Here is a 27,996-nt window from a genome sequence, read left to right as displayed (position 1 = left end):
TGTGGAAATAATGATATTTTTGTAAAAAAAATATTTATCTATCCAGTTAAGTAAGTACCATAACATAAACAGTCGGTGCGATGAAGCTTGCGCCTCTGAAACGATCAGCGGGTCTGCCAACCTTGATCTAATTTAGTACATATTCAAATCGTCCCTTATCGTACTTATTAGGTCAATCATGGCGCGATTGAGAGCTCGCGTGGAAAATGTAGTACAGGCACATGCAATAAGCACTTAGTGCTCGATATTCAAGATCCGATTGGTAATAAATTCTATGATGTAGAGCGTGAAGCGTTCAAGCAAAGCTGAGGAGTTCCAGTGTATAAGAAGGGGCGTCCGTCATCGAAGATTTCTCAGTCTACATTGACGAGGCGCACGCGCTGCGCGGGCCCTCTGTTCGCTGATAGCCCGAGACGTGTATCGAGATAAAGGGATACTTGTGTGATGTTATTAAACAAAAAGTGTATAAATAAAAAGCGTGACGTGTTCCTCTCGCCAGTCCAGCGACGAACTCAAGCTGCACATCATGGCTCTTCCGGGAGTTTTACTTTTTTCGCATTATGTGGAAAACTTTTGGGTAAGTGCGCTTTTTATTTCCTATTTACCAAATATTACCTATATATCTTTGTATTCATTTCTGACGATAATAGCAAAATTAAAGTACTGACTAAGTAATAAGTACGAGTTAGAAGTAATATAACAAATTATATTTAGATTACCTAGATATAACTTTAAATTTTAGGTCAAAATAAAAACCAAATGTAATTTTAGCATACCTAGTTCTATATTCTCCTACTTACCAACAGTTTACGATTACTTATAATGATTTACGATTATCCCTTTACAAAGAACTAACTAAAAATATACATATTGGAGATTCAACCGCGTCATTTTACAATGTGTGGCTCTATGGGGCGGAATAAACATTATTCATAAAATTTTCTTGTGAATTACGTAGCGCTACGTGCGGTTTGCGTGTTTTGGAGTGCTAGAAGCTTTTTGTTGCTGACAAAAAATAAATAATAATAAACCAAATATGACGATTTATGGGAAAGTAAATTATGCACTTTCTTTTGAGAAACTTTTTGCGCTCAATTAAAAGATTTATAAGTCTTTTGATTTGAAATGCATTATATTTATATTTTTTTATAATATTTGAATCTATATTAAGACATATATTATATTACAATTATATTCTTGCTCTTCGACATAGAAGAGAATAAGTAAATCAATACTTTTTTATTAATTTTATATGTTTACTTATTAAATTAATACAAAATTTGTAACCCAAATTATTGAACATATCAAGTTAATTGTCATTAAAGGCTATTTTATATTGGGATACCTCTAAGTAGGCATGTCTCAATAACTTTTTGGACAAGGAAGTCCTCCTTGTTGCCTATATTTTATGGTAATTTGTCCTAGGTACCTATTCCAATTTACGGGCTGACTGCATTCATGCGCCCTAACACTGACATAATTATCACTCTTTGCTTTGATATATGTCAGGTGGCTAAAGAGATAAAGTCACATAATTTAATTTAAGAGGGTTCGTGTCCCTATTACCAAATGTGTTAACATCCCGCCATTAATGAAGTTAATTTCAATCGACAATTAAGTAAACTTGATCATTCGTCCGTAAAGTGTGTTACGCATGAACCGTTTTCTTAAAGTTCACAACTTCCTTCGTACATGGTTAATTGTTTAGACTTGACCTTTGGGAAGCACAATTATATCGCAGTAACATCAGATTAGCCCACATTTTCTTTTAGTTGCATTAACGCTAAGTATAATTTCAAAGAACGCGAAATATTACACCTTTTACTCGCTGATTATTGATTTGTAAACACTTGTAGAATTGCTGACTTGGAAGACTGCGTCTGGGTGACTTCCTATTTGATTATGTTATTATCAACTTTCCGACCCGCTTATCCTGTATTTAATTAGTGTGGCCCGCTGAAGCTGTTTCTCCACCTTTGAATTCTGGTCAGTGGATCGAAGTGGACGTGGTTAATAAACATAGGTACGAGGTCTGAAGGATTGTCAGTTTTTTGACTTTGTATCTATTCGTAACTTTTTTATTTCTTTATTTCGTGCTGGCTGTTTGCTCAAGGAGAAACTACGAGTACCTATAGGTAGAAATAAAGGCATTTTGTGTTCCATACATTTTATTATACTAATTTTCGTCGCGTTTTCTATTAAATCAGACAGGAAGGATTTACTGCACATAAGGTCTATTTCCTAAATCGAGGCTCTGTCATCGATTTTAAGAGTCTTCTTGCTCTTGGACATAGTTGCCATGTATCATAGTTAGGTATGTGGCACTCTACGTCGATTTATGGCCGAGCATCGATTTTGGATTTGACTTGTGATGGCAGAAAATCTGCCAGGCACTACCACGACCACACAGTGAGGTGCGTGCGCCTACTTGACCGAGACGTTGCATATTCAGCGTCTGCGCGCGTGCACTCATCGCCAGCATTCAAACGGTCGTCTATCGCCTCCGATTCAAGGTTCACTTTTTGCCACAGTAATTAAGAATAATTGCATTCGACGTTTAGCCGATATTTAGCTATTGTTGTGTTATGATGTTGCTATTTTGGAAAACGTATCCTAACGTGACTCTATCAATTCTGAGGTTGATATGATGGCTTTTGTCGCCGGAGTAACTGATGATTTATCTATTAAATCGATTCATATAAAAGCGTATCATTCTTTGTCTTGATCAATTTCACACTTGATACATTTTTTAAAGGTGTATTAATAACTATATACAAATACACTGTGCAGCATTTTGAGGATCATGATGATACGAACAATATTATCTGTTTCGGGTATCAAGATAAAATTATGTTAAAAACAATGAATAAGTATTATGAAATTCTTAAGGAGGATTTAGGAACAACTATAGATAGATAAATAATCACATTAAATAGTGAAGTTGTTTTCGACATTTAGCGTTTTCCTGGCCCCTAGCGAACTGGTTGGTTCACTAAAATGTGACTAAAATTACTATAACTACACCATTAATATGATAATGCATTACGATTATTTCAATGATCGTAAAACTTCGGCATTTAGTTAGTAACAACACGTGTACATGGTACTTTTAATACCTACTTAATTAAGTATGTACCTAACAAGTATGCCTTCTGTTTGTTAGTTAAAATAAGATGTTAAAATTAAAAATTGGTTCTCGCTCTAAAAGTTTTTAATCGAATATATATTTTTTAGTATTTAGCTTTTTTGTTGTTTTTGCATTTGTTTTAATGGTATAGCCAAGTCCATAAGTTTGTTCCTTATTACTCCATAACAGACACGTTTATTGAAACTACATATATTGCAAATATTGCGTGATCACTTACCTACTTTCAATGGAATTAGCGCACCGAGGTTAGCGACTGCCTATGTATTTATTTTACGCGATTTTATCGACATCATAATAAGTATCATGTGTCTAGGATATATTATGCAGGTTAAATAGTATAAAAATCGTTATTAGATTCATTGATAAATGTGCAAGTTATATTCAATTGATTAGGTATGAAAAGTAGAAAGACACATAGGTAATTAATTTTCAAAAATTGTGAAATTCTAGTTATTACTTTTCCATGAAATAAATTGAAATCCATGTTACTTCCGCGGCTCATATATGGAAGTGAACTATAGTGTTATAGTGACACATATCCGAGGGAGAACAGACTGGTCGGCCTTCGGGGGCAAAACGAATCAGGCGGCGTCTGCAGCGAGCTGCTGTCTGCATCTGCAAGTCTGGGGCTCAGTTCACATTGTGCTACGGCCGCAGCTAGTGATGTGCCAGCAGGAAATGCTCTGTTCTCGGACATTTCTTCCCTTGATTTCTCGGGAATCCAATCGTGGGAAGTTCTCCTATGAGAATGTTTCCTATATTAAAAAAATTAAAACGGAAACGCGCTAATTGCAACTATCTCAATATGTAAATGTAATGTTTTGTCATTATTTGTCGTTGTTGTCAAATTAATTCCTTGGGTAAAAACTTTTGTTATGCAAACTTCAAATTGGCAATATACGGATATTAATTAGAATTTAAATCATATGAACCTCTGTAATTGCTTCATAATCATAACAAGACCATGAAAGTTTGACAATTCGTAAAAAAAAACTATAAATTTAACTTCACAATAAGTACATTTCAGGGTACCTGCATATACATTTTATTAACTTTTATCCCCGAAATCCGCTATCTTCAATTCCACTAAGTTGGACATTTAACTTGCCCAGTGTGAACAAGCGTTAACCTTGCCCATGTTAGCAAGGTTTCATTCAACTCCCAATTAAACGCGAGCGTTAAACTCCAAACACGTTTTAATTCGCTTCATTGTTATCGACGGTCTATATTTTGTCGGATTTGTGATTTATTTGATTGCATATGTTTTATACATTTATTTTAATCGACAGTAGCTGAAATAAACAAGTAGGAAAATTTTTAGGCAAACTCTGTTCTAAAATATAAAACAGCAGTCGTATTTACTTAAGTGTATTAATCAGTGGAATTAACAGCATAGGTAAGGAACGTATTTGTTTTGTAAAAATATAATAAAATGTTATCGTGATGATGTCTAGACTTATTTAGAAAAAAGTGCATTACCCTTAGTAATCGGTCAATTAGACAAGTTAGATCAACAATACTGTGTGAAATTAATAAAAGCAAAAATCATCAACTTTTGAAAGATTTTGGCATAAGCCATGATTATAGATTTTCGCAAAAGTCTTGGTTTATACCAAACGTCAAATACTTATCTGTCTTTATTACAAATCTTTGACGGCGTAAAATAAAAAGACGGATTCTAGAGTAGGTATATGATATTTTTGGTTAAATAAGGAAATCATAGGTAAATCTTTGGAATGAAAATATGTCAAAGAAATGTTAACGTATCTATCTACACAGCAAGTTACCTGTCTGCTCTTCCATATCGTTATTTACTTTTTGCGCGACATTCTGTAGTTGTGTGATAAAATAAAGAGCGAGGGCATCAACTACAAATGATAGTTCTTATCCAATGTCAAGATGTATAAATAGAGGTTTAAAGTATTTGTTCGTTGTGTACATAAGTATACTCTCTATAAATTCATAAAAATTGTTACGATTACCAACTATCTATTAGGTACTACCCTACTAATACCTGTATAGGTCTATAATATTTAGTTACAACTAGTACCTACCTATTTCCAAAACTATGCACAAATTGAAAGCCTTTGAAATATTCAGTATACTTACAGAAAACTTCAAGCATAAGAAAGACATCTAATACTTTTTAGAGTTAGTCTTCAATATGGGGTTTGAGGTAATTTCTCATAGTTAAGCACCTTACGTAGTGGGAAACCTAACACCCGCAGGTTCAGACCAAATTTTCGATCTTGTGACAGCACTAAAATGACCCTAATAAAATCGTCAATAAAAGTACTGGGTAATTTTAAGGACCAACGAGGTTGTTACGAACTTGACTGAAATTAATCTAACTAAAAGGTATGTAATAAAGTAATCGACTTTGAATTTACAAAACTTACACGATCTTCAACACATTCTAATTTTTACTTAATTTCGCACAACACCTAGGATTATTTATGAAATACAGTTCGTGCTTATTAAATCAGGTTATAATGGACTTCATCCCTTAGATATTTTGATACGCAATATAATTCGTGTATTACCGCATACTGTAAAAAAATATGAATGAGTTTAGGGCTTACATCCAAATTAGTATACAACCAAACGTTTATTTAAAGTTATAAAAAGTTTATTATTATGTTTACATAACTAGTAGGTACTTATGTAAAAGTAATATTAAACTCATTTCCATTTACAGGCATTCTTTGTGAAACCAGTAAAAATATCTGAGTGATAAATGAAATTCCACATTGGATAAAGAAGCGGTTAATGTACTTACCTACCTACTGCTAGCTAGTCAAAACAGACCATTGAGATACGAGTCAAATTTTACGAGTTTTTTGACCTATCTCTGTTCCTCAAGAAATGAATAGCATAATAAAATTCGATAATAGTTCTTTAAGATAACCAAAATTTTGTTAGTTTTATGATAGAATTTTCTTGATTTTTTCGCGGTTGAACGTGGAGATAGACACTTGCAGATTACATATAATTATTTATAAGTTGAAAAGTTTCAAACTATGTTATTGGAATTGAACCACAAACTATATATATAAAATAAAGAATAATATGTATAAAATAAAGAATATTAGTTTTATATTGTAATTTGCCATGTATTTGTAATTTTCACAATTTGAATACAAATTATCCACACCTACTTCTCCAATACATTTAATGATAAGTGACGGTTATGGTAAATAAATAAAAAAACATATTTTTGAGTTCTTGTCTATCTTGTGAGATTTTGTTAGTAGGTACGACCAATGCACAATAACGCACTCACGCAGTCAAAGATGCAGGGTCGCGGATATTCTTAGCGATGACACTGTGTCCTTGAGATCTCCCCGGTTTACCGAATGTAGAGCACATACACTTCATATCTTATCTTTTACTATTATGTTACCTCCTATCTCAACTCCTTAGACCTTCATTATTCAACCTATTGCATTTTATGCAGTCGATATCTAAGTATAGAAGGTCGATCGGTTGATTAAACTAAGTTTATACTTAGGTAAGTTTACACTTGGCATTTGACAATATAATTACCTAATGTTAAATTACCATCGTAGTTTGAAATATTGTTTATAACAATACTTCAAAGTTTGTAGTTTGAAATATCTGTTATAAACAATATTATCCCTACCATATAATAACTACGATGACGGAGTTGTATATCAAAATTAACTTCAGTTTCAGAATATATTTTTGTTACACGATTAAAATGATTAACATGTTTATTTATTCACATTATCAAGGTAAATTAAGGAGTACCTATCTCATCTAAAGACCACACGAAAAAAAACAAAGAATTAAAAAAAATCTCATTTGAAAGACATTTTATTAAATTTGAAAATCTTCTACAGCAAATGTTTTCATATTTCACATCAAACAATAACGTATAATAAGGAGTTGCATTTCAAGTTTTTAAAATATAATTGAAGATTTTATGAAGACAATTTGCTTCAGTGTCTAAACAAACCGCTTGTGTTGCAACACTGGAGTGGCATAGTTTATGGTCTGGTATTCGATACAAGTGCACCAGGGATCAATTAAAAATCCGCGAGTCAATTATAAGAAGAAAAAAAAAGATATTAAATCGATTCCTGCGGCCACGTCTGCGCCTGCGCAATTATTCTAATTAACTAAATGAAATTTTAATTATCACCAGTAATTGCATTTGGAGTTTTCTCACATGCAGTACAAAGGAATTTCTATAATCAAACAGATTGTTCACATTTTTTACTAGGCGAGAAATTCCTTTTCGTTGCTGTTTGCTATACTTATGTATAATTTGTGAACAGGTATGGATATGGAAGGGTATACATACATATGCTTTATATCTAACAAGTACCTATAGGTAGTTGTAGTACTACCTACCTATATTTATTTAAGTATATTCACCTACTGAAGTGCAATACATGTTTTTGATTTTTAAATTTAAATATTTAAGAAGTAGACAGCGCAGCGTTTATTTTTGATTCTTTATGTAAAGTCGCAATATGTTGTTTTGCAATTTTTTTAATACATAATATCCTAAACCTAAATACATATTAAGTCAATCTTTTATTTAGGTTAAGTGCCTACATTTACAGTGGGAATCTCTACGTAACTACACAGTTTATAATACTTCCAGCAGTATAACACACTTAGTGTGTCACATTGTGCTTATCATTAAACCACCCCTATGAATATGATATATTTATCGCTATGAAATATTGCTGAAAAATTGCGAACTACTAAATAACCCAATATGTATTTGTTATTCTAGCCCGCATGTCAGATATCATACATGCCAGTAACATCAAGTACATGTAAGTATAATATATAAAGAACATAACGGAATACATAAACTGACTTTGTAATAAATTTTCGCGACACCAACTGCTTTTTTGTAAAATTGGGTAAAATAATCGAAGTTTTAAGGTAAAGTAATTACCTTTTAATTTCACCCTGTTATCGTTGAATTCATTATTAAAATTCAACTAATTATTTTGGATAGTGTTTAACTATTTTGTACTTATTATGAGATTCTTTTGTATAGTTCATTCCCCTATCGTAAATAATGGCAGTGTACTGATAAAAAAATGTTTATTTTTTATATCGCTGGGACAGTTTTATAAAACGTATTGCATAAGAGACTAACGACACTTATGTAATTAATAATAAATATCTTCATTGTACTTTCAACTCAACGATTTAAAAAATAAAATAGTTATAAGGTCTTTATTTATATCAGGCTAAGGTCTGTGTTTATAACTTATCACTAAGCAAGTATACGACATAAACGCGTTCTATTTTTATCTGTCTACTAAGTTAAGACCACCAATGAAGCTTTTTTCTTCAGTTAAAACAAAGCTACAGGCTAAGTGACTTTTAATTTATCGAGGTTGATTCGGAACTAAAATAGAGCTATATTTAGTAAAATATCTGGCATTTAGGTAGATAATGAGATTAACATCCTACTAAGGATAATAATAAGCGCGATAGTTGGCAGTTTGTTACTCAGTCTCGCCAATTTTACTAGACAGGTACCTAAGTATGCGGGTAGAATATAAATTAAGTGGTACATACTATGTGGTACTTTTTACCCCAAAGTTCCTAGAGCAAAGCCCGGGGCTCAGTAGAGTTGGTCATATTGAATTTGGGAAAAATAACGAAGTAAATATTAAATAGGCCTTTACAGACTGAACTTTACGCAGTTTTTTCGAGGAATTCGCAACGGTAAACTCCAAAAACAGTTCCCGTTAAATCTAAATTCTCACGTTGTTTACAAGAAGTGCAATGGCCACCCGTTATATGATGTAAAGCAGAACTTGCCATGGTGAATTTCTGGGAAATCCTTGATAAAATAGTCACCTTTGTGGGCTTTCAATTATCAGGTCTGGTCTGATAAGGATGGAGAATAAGAAGTAAAATAGCTTTTCGCTCTTTCGAAAGTTCAGAAGACTTATCTTTAATCTTATTAGATTTGGGGACCGTTCCGTCATTGAGTGAGAAAAGTGATTGAGTAACAGTATCCAAAGTTACACCTTAAAATAAACGTTCGAAGTTGTCATTTTAAGAAGTTGTCCATAAAATATAAACCAAACGGTCTTCCTCGCGTTTCATATCTTCGATATTGCCTTCGGTATTTGGAATTTGACGGTTGGTTGCGCCGTCGCGCATCGTATGCGTGACGTTACGTAAGTAACTGACAGTTACGCAAACCAATGTCAAGATCACTACGGGCAGCAGCCAGGGTCGATGGCCGCGATAGCAAACAAAACGAAACCTACTTGATACCGTTGCGTAAAGAAAAAAATACTGCGTATCAGCCTGATTTTAATTTTAGTCATATTTTTCTCTTCAGTTAAAAATATTATTATCGTTGATATTTATCAGAAATTGCTATAAATAGAAGACATACATCTTATCAACGGGTTAAGCGATATACAAATATTAAATTCTATGCTACTATGTAGAAGTTATTCGACTTTCACCAGGAATGTTCACACTTCGAGGAGCAAAAGCGATATGACTTAACTAGATATGGACTTTAAACACACAACTAGAGTATGTCCATAGCCTAGATTTAGTGAAATAGAAAAACGACAAGAAAATTTTGTAGTCGCCTAGTGAAATAGAAAAATGTTTCAAAGTTTTTATTTTAATTAATTTATTCAAAACATTATAATATATTTTAATAATTCGATTACAGAAACGGGGTATACCCCGTTTCTGTAATCGAAGAGGCTAACTCTGTTATTCATAAAAAGATAAAGTATTCTCTTCTCTAGTGCATTGACAGAACGAGACAAATCATACTTAGCTTAAAGTATGCCTAGTCTTTTTTTAAAAATAAATAACAGGGTAAATAAATAATGCTCTCTAAGTCTTCTCACATTGTTCACAGAGCAGTCCCCCGCCGCTGGTGGACTGGTCGGGCCTCGGGATCCCGACGTTGGTCCTCGTGCTGACAGCCCTGGCGATAGCGGTGACGGCGCTCATGGCCAGACCTGACGGCAAGGCCACGCGGCTACCCGGCCCCCCGGCTCTGCCCTTCCTGGGCACCAGGTGGCTCTTCTGGAGCCGGTACAAGATGAACAAACTGCACGAGGCTTATGAAGGTGAATATGTTGAAAATCTTATATCAAGTCCGCGACTCTTTGTTGTACATGGAATATCAAGATGCATTTATAATAAGCGAGCGACTTATTCAGTCCGTATTTAGTTGTCCAACCAACTGCTTGCTCGGGCTGGTCACAGGCTATGTCCAGAAATTGGTGGGACAGCCAGAGTGGGTATCGAGCGAACATTCGCCTGCTTGGTGAAATTGGCTTTTAGATAAACATAGAAAGTATAATACAACACAAAACCTTTCATTGCACATAATAAAAGCATACAGTTATCTCGAAACTAAATTAACATAATAATTAACAAATTATTGCTTAACTTCTATTTGTTTCCACTTGGAGTCAATGTGTATGGCCCACTGTAAACCATTATTTTTGGAAATATATAGGAAACAAGTTATAAACTTTATACGAAGTAACGATGGCGATAGGTATAAGCAGTGTCTTAATAACAAATCAACATGTCATGAATCGTAGCATCACTAATTTCCAAAATCTTTCACTTCACTGCACGTCTGATTCAAGTTAAGTCGCTTGTTAATGTCATGAGGTCAGGCAAGCTCCTGACACCTGGTAACCTTACAAACAGATATGTTCAGGCGCTACGGGCCAGTGTTCGTGGAGACGATGCCAGGGGGCGCCGCAGTGGTCTCGATAGCGCAGCGCGAAGCCCTAGAAGCGGTGCTTCGAATCCCGGCGAAGCGACCATACAGACCACCCACAGAGATCGTTCAGGTCTACAGGAGAAGCAGGCCTGACAGATACGCTTCCACTGGACTTGTCAATGAGTGAGTATTTTTTTAATTCCATAAAGTAGATATCTTTAATTAACGAGGCTTTTGTAGGTGGAGATTCTTCTATTTTGCTCGCTCCATTGTTAAATCTTTCACCGCTTGAGAGGACACGACACGACCCGCACTTTGTCCTGTATTTTCATTATGTACCGTATGTATGTCGTGGTTTTCATGAAGTAAGTATTGTATAATAAATTTCCTAAAGAAACCATGGCTCTTGATATTTGTAGGTCGTCATCTACTTTTATCACAAACTATAAAAATTAAAACCGTTCAAGTATATATTTAACTAAAAATACAATTGTAAGTGTATGTATAAGTTTTCTCTTACAGTTGGTTATAGAGTAACTTAAACTTTATATTTATGACGAGTTGGATGTTCTCACATTGTAGGCAATAAGTCTCAGGTGGCGAAATGTTGGCGCCTACAGAAGAATAACCTCGTTAACTGGCGCCTTATAATGATTAAGTGGTCAGTCACATGGTTTGAATTAGTGTGATTAGCATATATACCTGCTACAATTGATTCTTTTGGTGAAATTGTGTTATTTTGTACTAATTAAATACCTAACATGTAACATTTATTTGGACAGAGACAAGTTTACTCTGTACTTCATATTTAAAATATTGGAATAGGTATTCTTGCTCTAGCTAGTCTGTGTTAAGATGGTTTGTGGCACAGGTTCAAATACTTTAAGTATTACAAACAAGTTGAATCAATAAAAACTTTGTTTTCTTTTTTGTTGAACATGATAAATACAAACAAATGAGCATACCTATTAATATATATATATATATATATATATATATCCTGCTGACTGCGCAATTATCATGTTTTTTATCTTAATGCGATCCTTGTCGCCTATACATATTTGTGTATTTGGTGGGATACGTAGGTTACACTTTACATACATTCACTTTACACATCATAAAGTTTTGTAGAGCATCTACAAAACTGTTTTGTAGATGCTCTACAAAACTGTTTGTTGTACCTTGTGCCCTACTCTCAACCCGTCAACCGCATATCAAATCAAGGACCTCTATGTTGCGGTAATAGCAACGAATTTGCAATGAATTTCGGTAGCTTGATTTGCTGTTAATCTTACACTAGTGGTGATATGTAATAGAGGTACCTACTCATCATCATCATGGGGTGCCATCTTCGAATTGAAGTTTGGAGGTCAGCATACGGAAACCCTCGCGGCTTTGGGTCGCTATTTTCAGTTGGTTGTATCTAAGTCCGGTCCAATCCTTTATGTCATCAAACCACTTTCGTCGAGGGCGGGCAGGAGATCTCTTGACATACCTACAACTACCTACTATCCATCCTTATAAAACAACGTCTTCTGCCGCGTCTGTCTGTTCTCAATAAACTCAAAAATTACTGCGCCTATTATCATGCAGATTTCACCAATAGATAGTGTGATTCCTGAGGAAGGTTTAGGTGTATAATTTGTTACGTTTTTACCCGAACGAACCGCTAACCGCCGGTACGGGCCGCTAGTATAATTTATTTCACAAGTATATCTGTAAGTATAAGTACTCAACTACCCTGATCAATAGTCATGATTAGCCACAGGTGGCCTGACCTCGAACTATATAAAAACGTATGAGAAGGACAGTAATTGGTAATTGTAATGTTATAAGGTTCGCCAAGTGGCTTTCAATATCGATTAGGCAAGTTTTTTATTCTAGGCACAAGTGTACTAAGGTTAGGTACATACCTATACCTATTCACATTTATTGCCATTAGAAACTTTATGATAACATGCATGAGATTTACAAAAGTTACGCAAAACAATGTCATGTCATATTTTATTATATCAGAAGCGTATGGTCTGACGGAAGACATCTGACTAGAAATATAGTCGTTTCATGGTCGTTTCTCATGCAAGAAACTTCATAAAAATTTTTAGATTGGAATATAAGGATAAAAATATCCTGGCTGGACACAATAAAAAAGCAATAAAACATGACGCAACAACTTGACAAGGATCTACTATATTTGCCGGTCACGTATATTTGGGCAAGTGGTGTGGCGTACCTAGGTAATCATACACATTATATTATATATTACCTGGGCCCTTTTACTATATGCAATGATGAGTACGTAGGTAACTATTGATTTGATGCAAATATCATCAGGGATCCTTTTATCATACATAATGATGAGTAGGCTCTGGCATAAAAAAAGATTTAGGGTTCCATTGCAAGGAAGATGGTTTAATATATAAAACGATTAATAAGGTGTAATGGTTTGAGATGAAGACTAGGGTCTGAAAGCCCCTTGAGGCTAAGGGCACCGTCAAGCCCTTTCTAGTAGTTATATGCCTACCACTGATTTGGCCAAAGCTGCGACTGCGCAGTTATCTTGTTTTTTGTGCTATGCACTGCTTGGCATTTCCTGTGCGCAAACGCGATGTGAGAATCAAATATCAAAAGGTTTTTTATACCTACAAACAAGTTGGGGGTTCGATTACATCAGTCAGTCGTTATACGGGGAAATACGTGCCTATCACGAGTTCTATATCTTAGATCATATTTTTTAATACAGCTGGTCAATAACAAAATTACTAAAGTTTTCAAATTTGTTTTACAGACAAGGCGAGAAGTGGTACCACCTCCGCCACCATCTGACAGCCGACTTGACAAGTCCTCACACAATGCAGAACTTTCTACCAGAGCTGAACAGCATCTGCGACGACTTCCTTAGCCTTCTACAGTCCTGCTGCAAGCCAGACGGCACCGTCCACGGGTTCGACCAACTCACCAACAGAATGGGGCTGGAATGTGAGTAAATTTAATGCACACTTACTTTCATAATGAGATCGAGACTTTGCTGGTTCAGCCACGTTGTGATGATGGAAGTGGCTGGGCAATGAAGAGAGCTTACCAGGGTTTACGGAAGACATAAAGAGGTGAACACACAAGCTGTCAGTTGATGGCTTTCGGGAGTTTTCGTGGGCTTGGGAGGATGGCGTGATTTTGTAATGGCAAGATTAATTTTGAGTTTATTTTCGTTAAGTTAAAGGGTGAATAAGTTCATTAAACAAATTAACAGCATCCACAGGCACGTCCAGAGCGGGATTTACACTGAATAAGTATTTTCCCAGTTCATTCCCAAAATCTCGGACGCAAATTTTTAGGTTTTCGGAAGAAATTGAGAAAACGCGATACGTCAACCTGGTAAAGATGTTATCGTTAGTCTGTCTTATGCTAGGGTTTGTTTTATTACCTACTCGCCCATAAATTACAATCACGTTTGAGGTCACTTGCGAAATGGATTTCTATAATAGGTGCAAGTTTGTCCTTCCTTCCTGGAGACCTTGAAGTTTTTACCTATAATAAAGCAAGTCCAATATTATCTATTTTGGAGTGAAGAGTTTAGATTATAGCTTATTTACTACTACTACCGCTCAGCAATAAGATAAACTAAGTACTGTAGTTGAAATTGTTGATTTTATTATTGTGTTAGTACATATTTGAGACAAACTTGCGCAGCTTATCGAACTATTACTATTATATTAAATGATCATTCAAATCAAATCATTTATTCAGAAATTAGACCTCCACAGGCACTTTTTCACGTCATATTCTAAATTAAATGATAAGTATTTACCAAAGATACAAACTATTAGCATTTCGGAACGACCGATAAATTGATTAATGATGTACCTAGTAAAAAAATGATAATTCAAATCACTGCTCTTCGTCTAATGTGTCAGACTACTTAGTTAACCACAATTACTTTTTGCTTTCAAGTTTTTACAGTAGTTTAACTTACAAATAATACATACATAATTAATAACTTTTTTATGAGAATGACCACAATATCTACAAATACTACAACTTTATTACATTGTCCTTGACTCGTGTCGAATTGGCGGGCTCTTTATAATAGTTTGAATGATTTCCTTGTAAACGCTTATGTCATGATCGCGAAAACCACAGGTTTGAAAACTGAGTTCAATTGATACATTTAGAATTATTTTTGTGGATGACATATGAAGCAAAGCAATCAAGAATATTTAGCAAGTTACAGAAAAATTTTTTTTTAATATCATTTCTGGTGTGGCAATGTGTCATTACCATCTGTAATAACCTACATAAACTCATCTTGCGTTTAGAACTTGGATTTGGTTAACAAGAAATGATTTAACATTATGAAATACGTGTCATCCAGCGCAACATTAACATTCAAAATTATTGAACTTATCTTGCCTCACTGTCGTAAAACCGATAACAATGTCTTCCTGTTACCATCTGTAACCCATTTACGAAGACATAGCTTCCGCCCATCAAGATAACTTCGTAATGCATTTCTAATGTCTACTATAATAAATACACAATATACAGGACGACCTTTTAAAACAAGTATTATTATAAAACAGGTTATTTGTGCACATAAAGAACTATTACTAAAATTGCTGACAGTGCTTTTACTGTTAGCGAAACGTTAAAAAAAATCTGTTTTAACCTTTGCATTTCACCATCTATTTTCATTAGTCTCAGTTTCATGTACTTACTAGCAAGACATATCTAGACTAGATACCTACTGTACATATCTAGACTAGATACCTACTTTAGAAATTTAAAATCACCCTTGTATTTATGCATTCCAAGAGTACGCCTGTAGAAGATAGCTGACCTACATTTTCTTATCATAGACGTCACTTCAAATAGTCGTCATGAACTGCATGCCTCAACTACTGCAATCACAGAAGTAAAAAAAAAAGATGTAGAATTGTCATCTCTCTCATCTCCGCTTGTTCGTTCGAGGCTTCGAGTCTTCGAGTCTTAGTCGCCTCGTACGACATCCACGGCAGGATATAGAGTGGTCCTATTTTAGGGCTCCACAACCGCACGCCATGTAGAATCGTCATCTACGGCGCATGTCATCAATTTGCACAATTTGTACCTAAGCTCGACGAAGGCTGCTGATGAACTTTTATAAGAAAGCGAGTTTTCAAAATTTTGGTCGTTGCCTCCAAGTCAAGTTCCTTGTCATTCCACATCTTAACACACATTTAGTAGGTATTTAAAAAACTATTATATTCGGAAGTTAGACCGTGCAATAATATCATGTATATGTATATATATCAGAACAAAATTCAATGCCCTTTCTGAGAAAAGTTTCTAAGAAAATCCGATTTCTGTGACTGCAATATTTTATTAGGATGACGTGGTCGAAGCTTCATTAAGTGCTCTCCACTGAGCGCAGTACAAAATGAATTAACTAGAAGAGACTCGGTGAATTCTCAAATGAGGTCGTAGATTGATGTTATTGGGACAGTTTGAGATTGAGAGATTATTGCGTCATTATTTAGGTTACATATGTAGTGGTTGAAAATTAAATAATTTCGGACAACATTCAAGACGCAGAGAAAATAAACCAATTTGATGAGATTGTTCTAGCAAGTGAAATGTAAAAATCGAGATGTAGTTCAATCTAAAATAAATATCTCTAGTGTAAAGAGTGCCCGAACCATTGTTCATGTCTTGTTAACATAAACTATTTTTCCGGAAAATTAAAAAAAATATCAAATATATTTGTAATGCTACTATCAGTATAAGATTCACTGTACTAAATTTTAGCGGTGTGCGGCCTTATGCTGGGCAGCCGTCTGGGTTTTTTGGAGCGCTGTATGTCGGGCCGCGTGGCGACCCTGGCCGTCGCAGTGAAAACCCACTTCAGGGCACAGAGGGACTCCTACTACGGCGCCCCGCTCTGGAAGTTCGTGCCCACACAGCTGTACCGCACCTTCGTCAAGAGCGAGGAAACCATTCACACGTGAGTCTGTAGGGTACGCAGCGGTATGCTCATTCATTTCATTTTGGAGATTGTTATTACGATGGATACCAGAAGTCTGATTAAATCACTTAGTTACAGTGCTTATCTCGGGTCAATAGTTTCGTGTATCCTCGATACAATAAGGGATTCTGTGGGATCATATATATTATTATTCATTTCCAAAATCCACACTAGAAATCTAAAGACATCACAATTGAACCGGACAGAGCGAATCTTTGGCCTGGTTCAATAAACTTTATACTACTTATTTCTTTACGCTTAATGTGACAACAAGAGTAATTGTCGACAGTATAGTGTCAGATTTAATGGAAGAAGCGAAGTCACGGACAAGCGGCACCTCGCAAGACGACGGCATGCAGGAGATCTTCCTCAAGATCCTGGAGAACCCAGCTCTGGACATGAGGGATAAGAAAGCTGCCATCATAGACTTCATCACAGCTGGGATTGAAACAGTGAGTTTCTATTGTTGTTGGGTGGATACCAATATTACTCGCATTAGAACAATACCATTGATGGTGAAAATGCATGCTGACATGGTATTTTTGTATCTAATGTGTATGTTTGTAGAATTTTAGATGAACGTTTTATTTTGTTCTATGCAACTGATACCAAATTGTCCCATTTGTACCATGGTGCAATTGGTACTGTACTGACTTTTCCTACCTCCTATTATTACCTCCTATTATTTCAAAATGAATTTCAAGTAGAATTAATGCTACTTAATTCTACTTGAAATTCATTTTGAAATAATCGTCTATTGAGATTCTATCGCAGTTTCTTCTTGAATGAGGAATTATTTCATAAGTTATATTGATATTTTTAATAACTTTATGATGTTGGCAACAGGCTGCCCTAGTGCCTTTGCCCAGCTGTGGGACACATCAATAGGCTAATTGAAAAAAAAAGCTGTTCACTATTTGGCGTTAGTAATTTTTGACTATTGCAAATATGTACCTACAGCACACAGTCCTGACCTGACAGAGTTGAACGAAATCCTAGTCCTTTTCATAACTTAAAAATCTTCAACAGTTGGCGAACAGTCTGGTCTTCTTGCTGTACCTGCTCAGCGGGCGCCCGGACTGGCAGCAGAAGATCCGCTCGGAACTGCCCGTGTGCGGGATCCTGAAGGCCGAGGAGATGGCGGCCGCTCCGGCAGTCAGGGCCGCCACTAACGAGGCGTTCAGATTGCTTCCTACTGCGCCATTTCTGGCTAGGCTGTTGGAAGCGCCCATGAATATATCTGGACATAAATTACCAGCAGGGGTAACTATCTTATAGCGGGATCTTGAATTTGCATGACAATAATGATTTACTCACATTAACTTATTCAAACTTTCATTGCGTCATTAGCTGTAGTAGAACCCCTTCTAGGAATCCCTATTCCTGATATAAATGTAGTAGGTAATCATAAAATAAAACTTACATATTAAAATCCTTACATATCAGTCCTCTATCGCCTTTGGCTGTCTGAGATTAAGAAAAACTCCAGTCTGTGGTCTGTACGCGATAAACTCAACAATTGCTGCACAGATTTTCATGCGGAATTTACCAATAGATAGTGTGATTCCTGAGGAAGGTGTATAATGTATTATATTTCTATCCGAGCGAAGCTGGAACGGGCTGCTAGTACTAATATAAAATGTTGGTTTCCGATGTGGTCCCTAACGATTTTTATAGCATTGAAATAATCAACATAATCAGAGCAATAAAAACGGGCCGGGGCGAGAGGCAGTGACCTTATCACGGATATCAACTTAGTTCTGTATTTTTATGACTATTCCGAGTTTAACCGAGGGGATTCAATAAAATGATTGCCTGCTTAGCTACCGATACTTAAATTCACTAGACACTAATGCTATTGGCTGATACCCTCAGATAATAAATTGATAATATCATATATTTAATATAATAATAAACTGCTCAGCACGTAGTAGTAGGTTGTGAGAAGCTAGCCGGCACTTACTACACCAAGAGACATAACAACCTTGTACAATATGTAATGTCCATTGGACAATACTGAAAAAAACACGGTTTCGAATGTGACAAACTATGGTGGAAAGAATATCTACTCCAACCACAAGTAAAAGAAAACGACACTGCAAGTCTTGTGGGAAATACCCATCCAAACTGACATCACGGTAACATACAATAGACCAGATATAGTATGCATTAATAAGTTAACTAACCAAATATATCTCATTGACATTACCGTACCATCTGACTATAATATTGGAGCCAAGGAAATTGAAAAACTTAGTAAATATCATTTATTACAAAAAGAAATAACCAGATTATGGAAAATGCCCACCCAAGTAATACCAGTAATAGGAACAACAGGTATAACAGCGAAAAGTTTACAAAGGTATTGCAATTCCCTTGACTCCAAAATAGATATAAATATACTTCAGATGCAGGCTGCAATTCACACCTCAATTATTATATCCAAAGTTCTGGGGAATAACGTTTATATAGAAGGGATCCCTGATATTCCCTCTCCTTGAGACGTCCTGGAGGCGGGTTATCAGGCAAATAAAACCGACTTTAAGTTGAGACGAAAGCTTTTTCAACCATCATAATTGATTGAATAAATTGATCTAGAGGATTGGTTCTATTGTAGTGTTTAATTTATCTGGCTCGCTCAAAAAATAAAAATCTTGCTAAAAAAAAATCCTTCCCAGACTTTCGTGCTGGCCCACACGGGGGCAGCGTGTCGACGAGAAGAGAACTTCTGGCGCGCGCAGGAGTATCTCCCCGAGAGGTGGCTGGAGAGCCGCCAGCCGCACGCGGCCGCGCTTGTGGCGCCCTTCGGCCGCGGCCGCAGGATGTGTCCCGGCAAGCGGTTTGTGGAGCTGGAGCTACATTTGCTACTAGCTAAGGTAATGATGACGCTTTTCAAGAGTATTTCCCTGAAATAGGTGTGGGCGGTTGGGGCCACATTTGTTGCTAATTTGGATTTTTTTCACATAATGAAGTAAAATCTTGAAACTGAGTATGTGGAAGGTCGCTAAATGGCAGGATGTTCTACATAGTGTCACCATCACATTTTATCAATTTATTTTGTTTATCACTCAAATCTAAAAAATAATCTTAACAAATTATGCAACTGTAGATGAACAATTTTATGAAAAAGTATGCATTATATTATAAAATGTAATTCAAATTTACAAAGATCGCGTCACACAAACAGCACTCTTGAAATAAACATTAATTACATTACTTGAAATGATAATATTTTTTTCTCTCAGATAATGCAGCGATGGCGAGTGGAATTTGACGGCGAATTGGATATTCAATTCGACTTCCTCCTGTCGCCCAAATCCCCAGTATCTCTAAGACTCGTGGAATGGTAGATCATTTAGCAGATAGTTAATGTCTTTGCTTTGAAATTGTTGCTTGAGCAATTTGAATTTTATGTAAAAACCTGAAGGTTTGATTTTGAGTTCGGACGTTACTTATTAGCATGAGCCTTAGTAATTGGTAAGCTGATGGAAAAATGTTCGCGTTTTAGTTAATGGAGTCTTGTCCCATGATAACGGCTATTAGAATGAATTTACTCGGCTGCAAATCTAGTTTGTTGCTATAAGAAATACTTTTATAATTTTTTTCCTCTACTTGAAATTTAGATGCCATGACTGTTCGTATATTTGAATACGACGATGTAACAGTACAGGGTATTTTGTTTATGCTCAACACACTCCGTTTCCACCTAGATTGTAAGAACTGTCCACAAATTAATTAAGGCATTGATTATGTATAATATTTACTAGATTTAAATTAACATAAAATATGGCTGTGTTAATATCAAAAATCATATTTATATTAAGCATATAAATATTATAAACCATAAATACCTCTTGTTTATAAGACTGTGTTTTGTCAGCACGTGCATTTGCCAGCATTTATTATAAGTTTTCGTAAAACTTAATATACAACTCAGTGTTCTAGATTCCCTTTAATTTATTTTGCTATCTTTTGAAATTAACAGTTTATTAAATAAATTTTACCTGTGTACGTTTCTCTTTTTAATATTTTAAAGTTTTCTGAAGCTGCTGAGTAAGCGAGTTTTACGATTACACTAAAAATACAATATATAAGTATTTTAAAATTAAAATATAAACGATCATTCCGTTATATTTAATGAAGTGATGTATGATATGTCTATTAGGCAGCTTAGTATTAAGTTTTAGCTCAGCATAAATTAGCCATTTTCTACATTTATTTTTGTTAAAAAATATTTTGGTTTGTTTAATTTCATGCTATATTAAAATTAGGCCATTAAAGTGTGGTGCCAGGCGTCACGAATGTCGCCGGTGGATAAAATTACATGTATATTGAAATGTTATGACACGCAATAAAAACACCTAGGTTTTTAATTGTAAGTTTTTTACTCTTATTATTTGCTTATTCCATTTGCTGTAAAGTCTAAGCTATTTTTATTACGATACAAATGACATCAAAATAGTTTTGTTCGTCAAAAATTTGTCATGAAAACGTGAAGTTTTACAACGCGTGCTTTATGACAAGATATGACGTTTACACGTGAAATTTTCGACGTAATAAAATAGCTTAACAAATAAAACAACGAAATAGTGACTACATCATCCTTGTTGATTTTTAATTGTTTTAGAATTTGTTTTTATACTGTTTGTTGTGAAAGAGGTTTTTTTAAATCGTGAATAAAACATATTCGTACACCTGCATATATTCATCTGATACAATAAAATATTACAGCATGATCCTTTTTTATTAATTTCAATGCATATTGAATGTTACAACACAAATAAAAATAAATCAGGTCGCACTGCACTTTTCTCTCATATTTATCGTTCGCCATTCTTTGTTTGTGTCCTTTGTCCTTTGACATGACACATACATTATTTCGATACAGTTCGAACATAGGACAAAGACAATATGAAAAGCATTTTTAATTCAACAAGAAGAAGACATAGACAATATGGTTCTTAACATCCGTTTATAAGGCTTTAGGTAGTGTATGAAATAATATCAATAACCTAAATTTCTGTAGAAATAAAGAGGATAATATCTAACATAGTACTATGTATACAACACTATTTTTGTTGTATGCATAAATTAATAAATATAAACTGTGAAGACTGAATGAAAGAAATTGATATGTCATTCAAATATATATTTACAAATCTTGTTACAAAAATAAATGCCTATTGAAATGTAATATTTAACTGGCACGATTGAGTAATGATAGGTAAATTAATACTAACATGATACTGTTGGGTTCACTACGAGTCTCCATTTGCTAGCCCGTTGTTGTATAACTGTTTGACCCAGTAATGCTTCTTCACTTCAGACAAAGGTAGCCTTTCTTTGCTGGCCGGTCGTAGAAGCTGAAACGGAGTAAAAAAGAAATATATTTAAAAGTGACATTTGCTATGTGCTAGCAATATAGTTGTGACACCTTCATGAAATAAATGAAGACGCGATACTATATCGTTCATTTGCGACAACAGTGTGACATTTATAAATATTCAATTTTTTGTTTTATTGATATTCAAACTCGCGATGTCACGATCTATTTTTCGGTAAAATCGCGGTATTTTTTACTTTAAAAATGGCCGAGTTACGAGAGAATGAGATGCAAATATCACTGTATAGCACTATCTCACTCGGCGATGCAGTTAGCATCAAGACTGTGACAGCTCAGTTGTTGTCTGTTGTTGCTAGTGTGAAGTGCTCCCGGCTTTCGCCAAAAACGTGACATCACGATAATATCAGCGTTTTTGTGTGAAAAGTAAGTATTTATATCATTTCTTTCTTCCTTCAATAACATTGTACAACTTGTTATCACAGTGTTCGTGAAATTTTTAAAAAATATTAAGATTTTAGGTTATTGATATCACAGTTTTCTTGTAAAAAATATTAATTTCACTGCGATAACTCTTATTGTAACATTGAAGATGATAATTTGATTACACGTTAGCGAAATTTAATTTGGGTTATTTGTAGATGTGCTGATTTTGCCGAATAATTTTAAGTCAGCTTAAATAATTATTTATGCTTATTACACTGTATGTGCTAATAATATTATTTACAGATGGGGTCGAGGACCAAATTGTTGTTAGAGTTAGCAAGAAAAAAAAAAGATGATGATGGTTGCGATGTTGTTTCAAATGATACTCGTAACATGGATTCTTCAGATACTGAAGAGAATGAAATGATCGGTAAGTATGCTTCACGACTATTCCGTACTTTGCGCCTTTAGAAACCACTATCACTGACATCCTACAATAGATAGTCTATTGTATGAAGGATGTCCGTGTATTGGTTTTGCATCGAGAGTAAAGTCTTTGATTAAAATATCGGTGGAAACTTTATTATACTTATTCATCGATTTCAGAAAATTCAGAGAGAACTCAAAACTATCGCCGCCGTTCTAAATCTACAAGTTCATCGTCCAGTAGTTCTTCCAGTAGCTCCTCGTCATCATCTTTTGTAGAAGGTCGGTAAAACTTAAAAGCTAAGTAACCAAAACAAATTATTTGCAAATTTTGTATCCATTTGTTATTATGTATTCTTTAATTTTCTTGCGCTGATAAGTTTTTGACTGCCTGATAACCTAAAGTGTACCTAAATTTATAACTTTACTAGAATACAAATCATTACCCTCTTATTTATACTTCTTTGCAGATAGCGATGACTCAGTTAAAGATCCAGATTATCAAGAGTTACGTGAAAAATCAAAATTCAGATTTACACTAGCTGAATTTAGTGAAATTCCAATGACATCTGAAAGGAACTCTCAAGAAATAAACCAAAATGAAAACATGTCTACCGTCGCAATAAATGAAAATACACTACCACAAGTTTATTGTATCAGTCAAACACAGCTACAACTGAAAATTAAACTCCAAACTCAAATTAAGTTGAAATAGTTCAGACGCCTACAAAAAAGGGAAAGAAACGGCCAAGACAGGAAAGTAATTGAAATAAAAATGTTGCTAAAAATTTGAGAAATTGTGGTAAGTCCTATGTATCATCTAAAACTAAAAAAGTAATGCCTGAACGAATACTTAAGCCCCCTTGTAAAGAAACCTGTAAATTTAAATGCCGATCCCTCATTAATGAAACCCAACGCCAAGAAATTCTAAATGATTACTGGAATTTGGGTGATATTGAAAGACAATGGTCACTTCAGTCTATTGATGAAGTAAAGCCAGTACAACGTTATCTTAGAATTGATGAAAATGGAACTCCAGCACCAAAACGAAACAATTATAATGCATTCTTTTTTACTTTGCAAGGCGTAAAAACAAGGGTTTGCAAGGACTTCTTTCGAAACACTCTGGCAATAAATAACCGACCTATAGAAACTGCACTAAAGAAGAAAAATAAAGATACAAACATCTCTTTAATCAAAGATAAACGTGGGTGTCACTCTAACCATGCCCACGTAGATGACGCACTGAAGAATGGTGCAAAAGGTTTCATTGAAGCTATCCCTAAAATTGAATCTCACTATTTGCGAGCTAATTCAAAAAGACATTACATTGACGGAAGTAAGACTATTTCGGATATTCACAGATACTATGTAGAACGAAGGCGACTCAGTTCACTCTCAGATTGAACGGCAAGTGAAAAGGCAGTTGAGATCTGGACCTATATATACCCCTGAAGGTTTCATAGGCGCCATAAAAGCTGCCAGAAAGAAATCTACGCCGATTCACGTCAACGAAATCTGTTATAGTGATATTTGCGATTGGAAAGCTGTAATAAGTAAAGTAAATTTTGTGCTTCAAAAGGATGAAGATAAAAATGCCATTAAAATTTCAGAGATAAAAGTGTTTAAGCTCCTGAAAGATGAGCCTGATACATTGTACTTCAAAACTTCTTACGCTGAAGAATTCAAAAGAGCTATCATAATAAAGAGAAGAAGAAGGTTGATTTTAACTTTCCCCTCAAGAAGGCTTTTGACAGAAAAACTGGTTTAGCTGAAAAGAAGAAAGAAGATATATTTTCTCTGCTGAATAGTAATCACATTCCTGAATACTACAGATCATATTTTGAAAGTTTGTAGCTTTTTATTAACCTGATTAATTAAGATAAGGAGTACTTTTTTGTCTGAAGACTGAATTAATATAGTTTTTGTTAAAAGTTTATTATTAGAATTTTTAATTTTGATATCAGTATTTTTTCATCTTTGATGATTCTGCTAACGTGCCATACATGATTGTGATAATTATTGTAAGATTTTTTTACTAGGCCAAGCTTAGTTATTGATTGACTGTTGAATAAAGACGAAAAGAAGTTATATGTGATTTAAATATGTGCCTTATTTTAATGTCTTAATTGTAATTGAAGATCTCATCATAAATATATTTCTAAGTAAAACTTGTTAAGTACTAGTTACCACTATTTTGATATTTCATATTGCTGTTATATAAAAGAAACATTTTCGATATCAACGGTTTATCATTTCATGACTCAACACGATGTAACTTAGTTTGTCATCTTCAACGTTACATTTCATTATAACACATCAAAAATCTTGCATATTTCAGGAAAATGGTGATAAGTTTTCTCTTTTTTTTTTAAACGTATAAATTATGGGTATTCTCTTTGTAAAGATACGATGATTATACATAATTAATTTGTTCATTACTTAACCTATAATACGTTCTAACAGAGTTAGGTCGTTCGAACAGTATTTAAAAAAATAAGACCGTTCAAAAGTTTAAAAGTTGTTTCCTGTAAAGTTGGGGTTTTTGAGATGTCACATTGTCGTCGCAAGTGAACGATATGCACTGCACGTGTATATCCTTTGATCCAGATTTTATAATTCTTTCCATTATAAAAATTAATTATGTAAAAATGTAGTAAAACCTTGAAATTTACCTTAGAAATGAGATCTTTGGCACCTTCGGGAACATACTCCGGGTAGACCATGTCCAGAGTGAGGATTCTGTTGTAAGTCTTGTCCTGTCCCTCACTCTCGAACGGAGGCTTCCCTACGAGGAACTCGTACAGCAGCACTCCGAGGCACCACTGGTCCACCGACACGTCGTACACCTCGCGCTTTATCATCTCCGGCGGCAAGTAGTCCAGAGTGCCGCACATTGTCTTGCGTCTGAAAATTATAAGGAATTTTATGAAACTTTGACAAAAATATGTAATTGAAGCACACTGATGGCTATTGAGGCGGGTGAGTTGTGACGTGAATAAAGACGTAACTTAGTCATACAAAGATGATAATCAACAAACAGTAAGCGAGCTTAGTGGACAAACGAGTATGTGGGTTGCTTGAGGGAAAACAAACACTAGAGCTTTGACCAATTTTGATGAAATTTGGTAGCATTATAGATAAAAACACTTCTCATCGCCTGGCAGGCCCTAGTCAAGAGAGCCACAACTACTGGTGGTCACAATCCTCCCATGAGTATTGATTATAGATAAAAACTGAGGTTGTAGATTGGAGGTGAAATCTGGCATTTGATTTTCTTTTTACCATATTATACTGTACTGCTGATATATGGCATGATTCAATAAAAGATGAATCTGTAATACCTTTCTGAAGGTGCATGTACAGACCAGCCAAAGTCTGCAAGTTTGAGATCTCCACTGAATGCCACCAGGATGTTCTCTGGCTTAATGTCCCGATGCATCACATGGTGCTGGTGGCAGTACTCCACTGCATCTGCTACCTGGAATTTTTTATTGAACATTGTTTACAACAGCATATAATTTTATTTGTGACTGAAAGAGGCTTCTTTACAAATAAGGCACCTTATGTATGTAATGTTTTTTGTACATTTCTCATTGAACATTAGTATTGAACATTATTGGGCATTTTATTAAGGTATTGGAATGTTTTTACTTATCCTAATGGAAGTTTATTTATTGAATAATAGACAGGCAGCTTATTTCTTCTGGTCTTAATCTTGTCAAGAACTTTTGGCCAAGAATTTGAGCCAATCACTCATCTGGTGTTTTAATCGAATGAATGATTGATTCTCCTTATTTTTTTCTTATCTGAACTATTCCTGGGGGTCTAATTAAAAAGTTTACTTTTAATTAAATTACCTGATATATGTATTTAGCTGCACGCGCCTCTGGAAACCTGCCTTTAGGTGAGTTGGTGAGGTGTTTATAGAGCTCCCCACCTGCTGCAAACTCTACCACCAGGTAGATGCGCCTCTCGTCGTGGAACCATGTCAGCAATCGCAAAATATTTGGATGCCTACAAATAACATATTGAAATTTAACATTTTGGGTTCTAAAACTCCTGATGATGCTCTGCAAAACTGGATTTGGAAAAGTTGAGAAAATCTAACATTGTAATATGCTATTATGCTCTTATTAATTGCAAATTTCAAATACCTGGTATTATATTTACAGTTATAAATAAAAATGTTCTTTGAAATGAATTTTGTTCAGCTACTTATGAAACACCTATTAAAAATGCTCCAATAAAACTAAATAAAAAAAATTTGGAACAATAAATTGATGTTATAGTTTGTAATAATATAGGTACTCACTTCAAATGAGACTGTATCTCAATCTCTCTCATCACCTGTCGTTCACATCTTGATTTAACAATTTGAGACTTAAATAATGTCTTGATTGCTACCAAAAATCCAGTCTTCTTTTCTCTTGCAACATGAACATGTCCAAATTTTCCTTGTCCTAACGCCGAGCCCAATTCAAAATCTCTGGGAGACCATTTGTATCTAAAAAGTAGTTTATTTTTTATTTAAATGTTCATGACACGAAACCAGTATTTTCGCTTAATGTAAGGTAAACTTTGTATTGTATACATAGGGACATGAATTTTGTAAATAGAAAGAGAAAATAGTAGATAATTTAAATTTACTAACGCTTGTCCATATGCATCGTGATTTATTATTTTAGTTTCAAGTTCGAGGACTTCGTTCTTCATTGTCATATTAACTTTTTGTATTCACACGCAATATGTACGATTTAATCACAAATATAAACGACAAAAACAAAGTAAAATTAAATAAATCCACCGTCCGTTGCCGTTATTTTTAATTGTTCATTCAATTCAAACAAGTCGTCAAATCAAAATTTGTATGACATTGACACGAGCACGAGTTTGATAATTGGTTTGACATAGCAATGACAGTGACGTTTATTTTT

The 27,996-nt window shown here is 34.7% G+C and overlaps 3 protein-coding genes across 4 annotated transcripts; 2 read left to right on the top strand and 1 right to left on the bottom strand.

The window, feature by feature from the left end:
- The first annotated feature begins 341 nt into the window (after nt 1-341).
- Nucleotides 342-21,602, top strand: shd (shade). 2 transcript variants are annotated; one of them, XM_053759934.2, is made up of 9 exons: nt 342-577; nt 10,041-10,254; nt 10,850-11,048; nt 13,654-13,844; nt 16,650-16,845; nt 17,156-17,318; nt 17,896-18,129; nt 19,545-19,742; nt 20,112-21,602. In XM_053759934.2, the coding sequence occupies exons 1-9, from the start codon at nt 527-529 to the stop codon at nt 20,214-20,216; spliced, it is 1,551 nt and encodes a 516-aa protein (XP_053615909.1). In that variant the 5' UTR covers nt 342-526; the 3' UTR covers nt 20,217-21,602. The 2 variants fall into 2 exon arrangements, with proteins under 2 accessions (XP_053615909.1, XP_053615910.1); XM_053759935.1 differs by lacking the exon at nt 342-577 and having other exon boundaries at nt 10,116-10,254; nt 10,860-11,048.
- Nucleotides 21,603-22,000: 398 nt separating this feature from the next.
- On the bottom strand, nt 22,001-27,910 carry aurB (aurora B). Its single transcript, XM_053759936.2, has 6 exons — nt 27,714-27,910; nt 27,375-27,566; nt 26,920-27,076; nt 26,404-26,540; nt 25,735-25,966; nt 22,001-22,229 (listed from the first exon to the last, which is right to left on the bottom strand). Exons 1-6 carry the CDS (start codon nt 27,779-27,781, stop codon nt 22,125-22,127), a joined length of 891 nt encoding a protein of 296 aa, XP_053615911.1. The 5' UTR covers nt 27,782-27,910; the 3' UTR covers nt 22,001-22,124.
- Nucleotides 22,399-25,469, top strand: LOC128678411 (protein FAM133-like). The gene is made up of 4 exons (XM_053759937.1): nt 22,399-22,633; nt 22,937-23,063; nt 23,240-23,341; nt 23,530-25,469. Exons 2-4 carry the CDS (start codon nt 22,937-22,939, stop codon nt 23,772-23,774), a joined length of 474 nt encoding a protein of 157 aa, XP_053615912.1. The 5' UTR covers nt 22,399-22,633; the 3' UTR covers nt 23,775-25,469.
- Nucleotides 27,911-27,996: the final 86 nt, after the last annotated feature.

Source organism: Plodia interpunctella, chromosome 19 (assembly GCF_027563975.2).
Source record: "Plodia interpunctella isolate USDA-ARS_2022_Savannah chromosome 19, ilPloInte3.2, whole genome shotgun sequence".
Taxonomy (NCBI): Eukaryota; Metazoa; Arthropoda; class Insecta; order Lepidoptera; family Pyralidae; genus Plodia; species Plodia interpunctella.
Note: the sequence above shows the minus strand (reverse complement) of the source record. Positions and strands in the feature narration are given on the sequence as shown.

Coding starts and splice junctions, on each gene's coding strand:
- shd (XM_053759934.2), top strand. CDS start 527: ATGGCTCTTCCGGGAGTTTTACTTTTTTCGCATTATGTGGAAAACTTT. Junction 11,049..13,653: donor TCCACTGGACTTGTCAATGA/GTGAGTATTTTT, acceptor TTTGTTTTACAG/ACAAGGCGAGAAGTGGTACC. Junction 16,846..17,155: donor AGCGAGGAAACCATTCACAC/GTGAGTCTGTAG, acceptor AATTGTCGACAG/TATAGTGTCAGATTTAATGG.
- LOC128678411 (XM_053759937.1), top strand. CDS start 22,937: ATGGGGTCGAGGACCAAATTGTTGTTAGAGTTAGCAAGAAAAAAAAAA. Junction 23,064..23,239: donor TGAAGAGAATGAAATGATCG/GTAAGTATGCTT, acceptor CATCGATTTCAG/AAAATTCAGAGAGAACTCAA. Junction 23,342..23,529: donor GTCATCATCTTTTGTAGAAG/GTCGGTAAAACT, acceptor ACTTCTTTGCAG/ATAGCGATGACTCAGTTAAA.
- aurB (XM_053759936.2), bottom strand. CDS start 27,781: ATGACAATGAAGAACGAAGTCCTCGAACTTGAAACTAAAATAATAAAT. Junction 27,077..27,374: donor GAGATACAGTCTCATTTGAA/GTGAGTACCTAT, acceptor TGTTATTTGTAG/GCATCCAAATATTTTGCGAT. Junction 22,230..25,734: donor CCAAAGATCTCATTTCTAAG/GTAAATTTCAAG, acceptor ACTCCGTTTCAG/CTTCTACGACCGGCCAGCAA.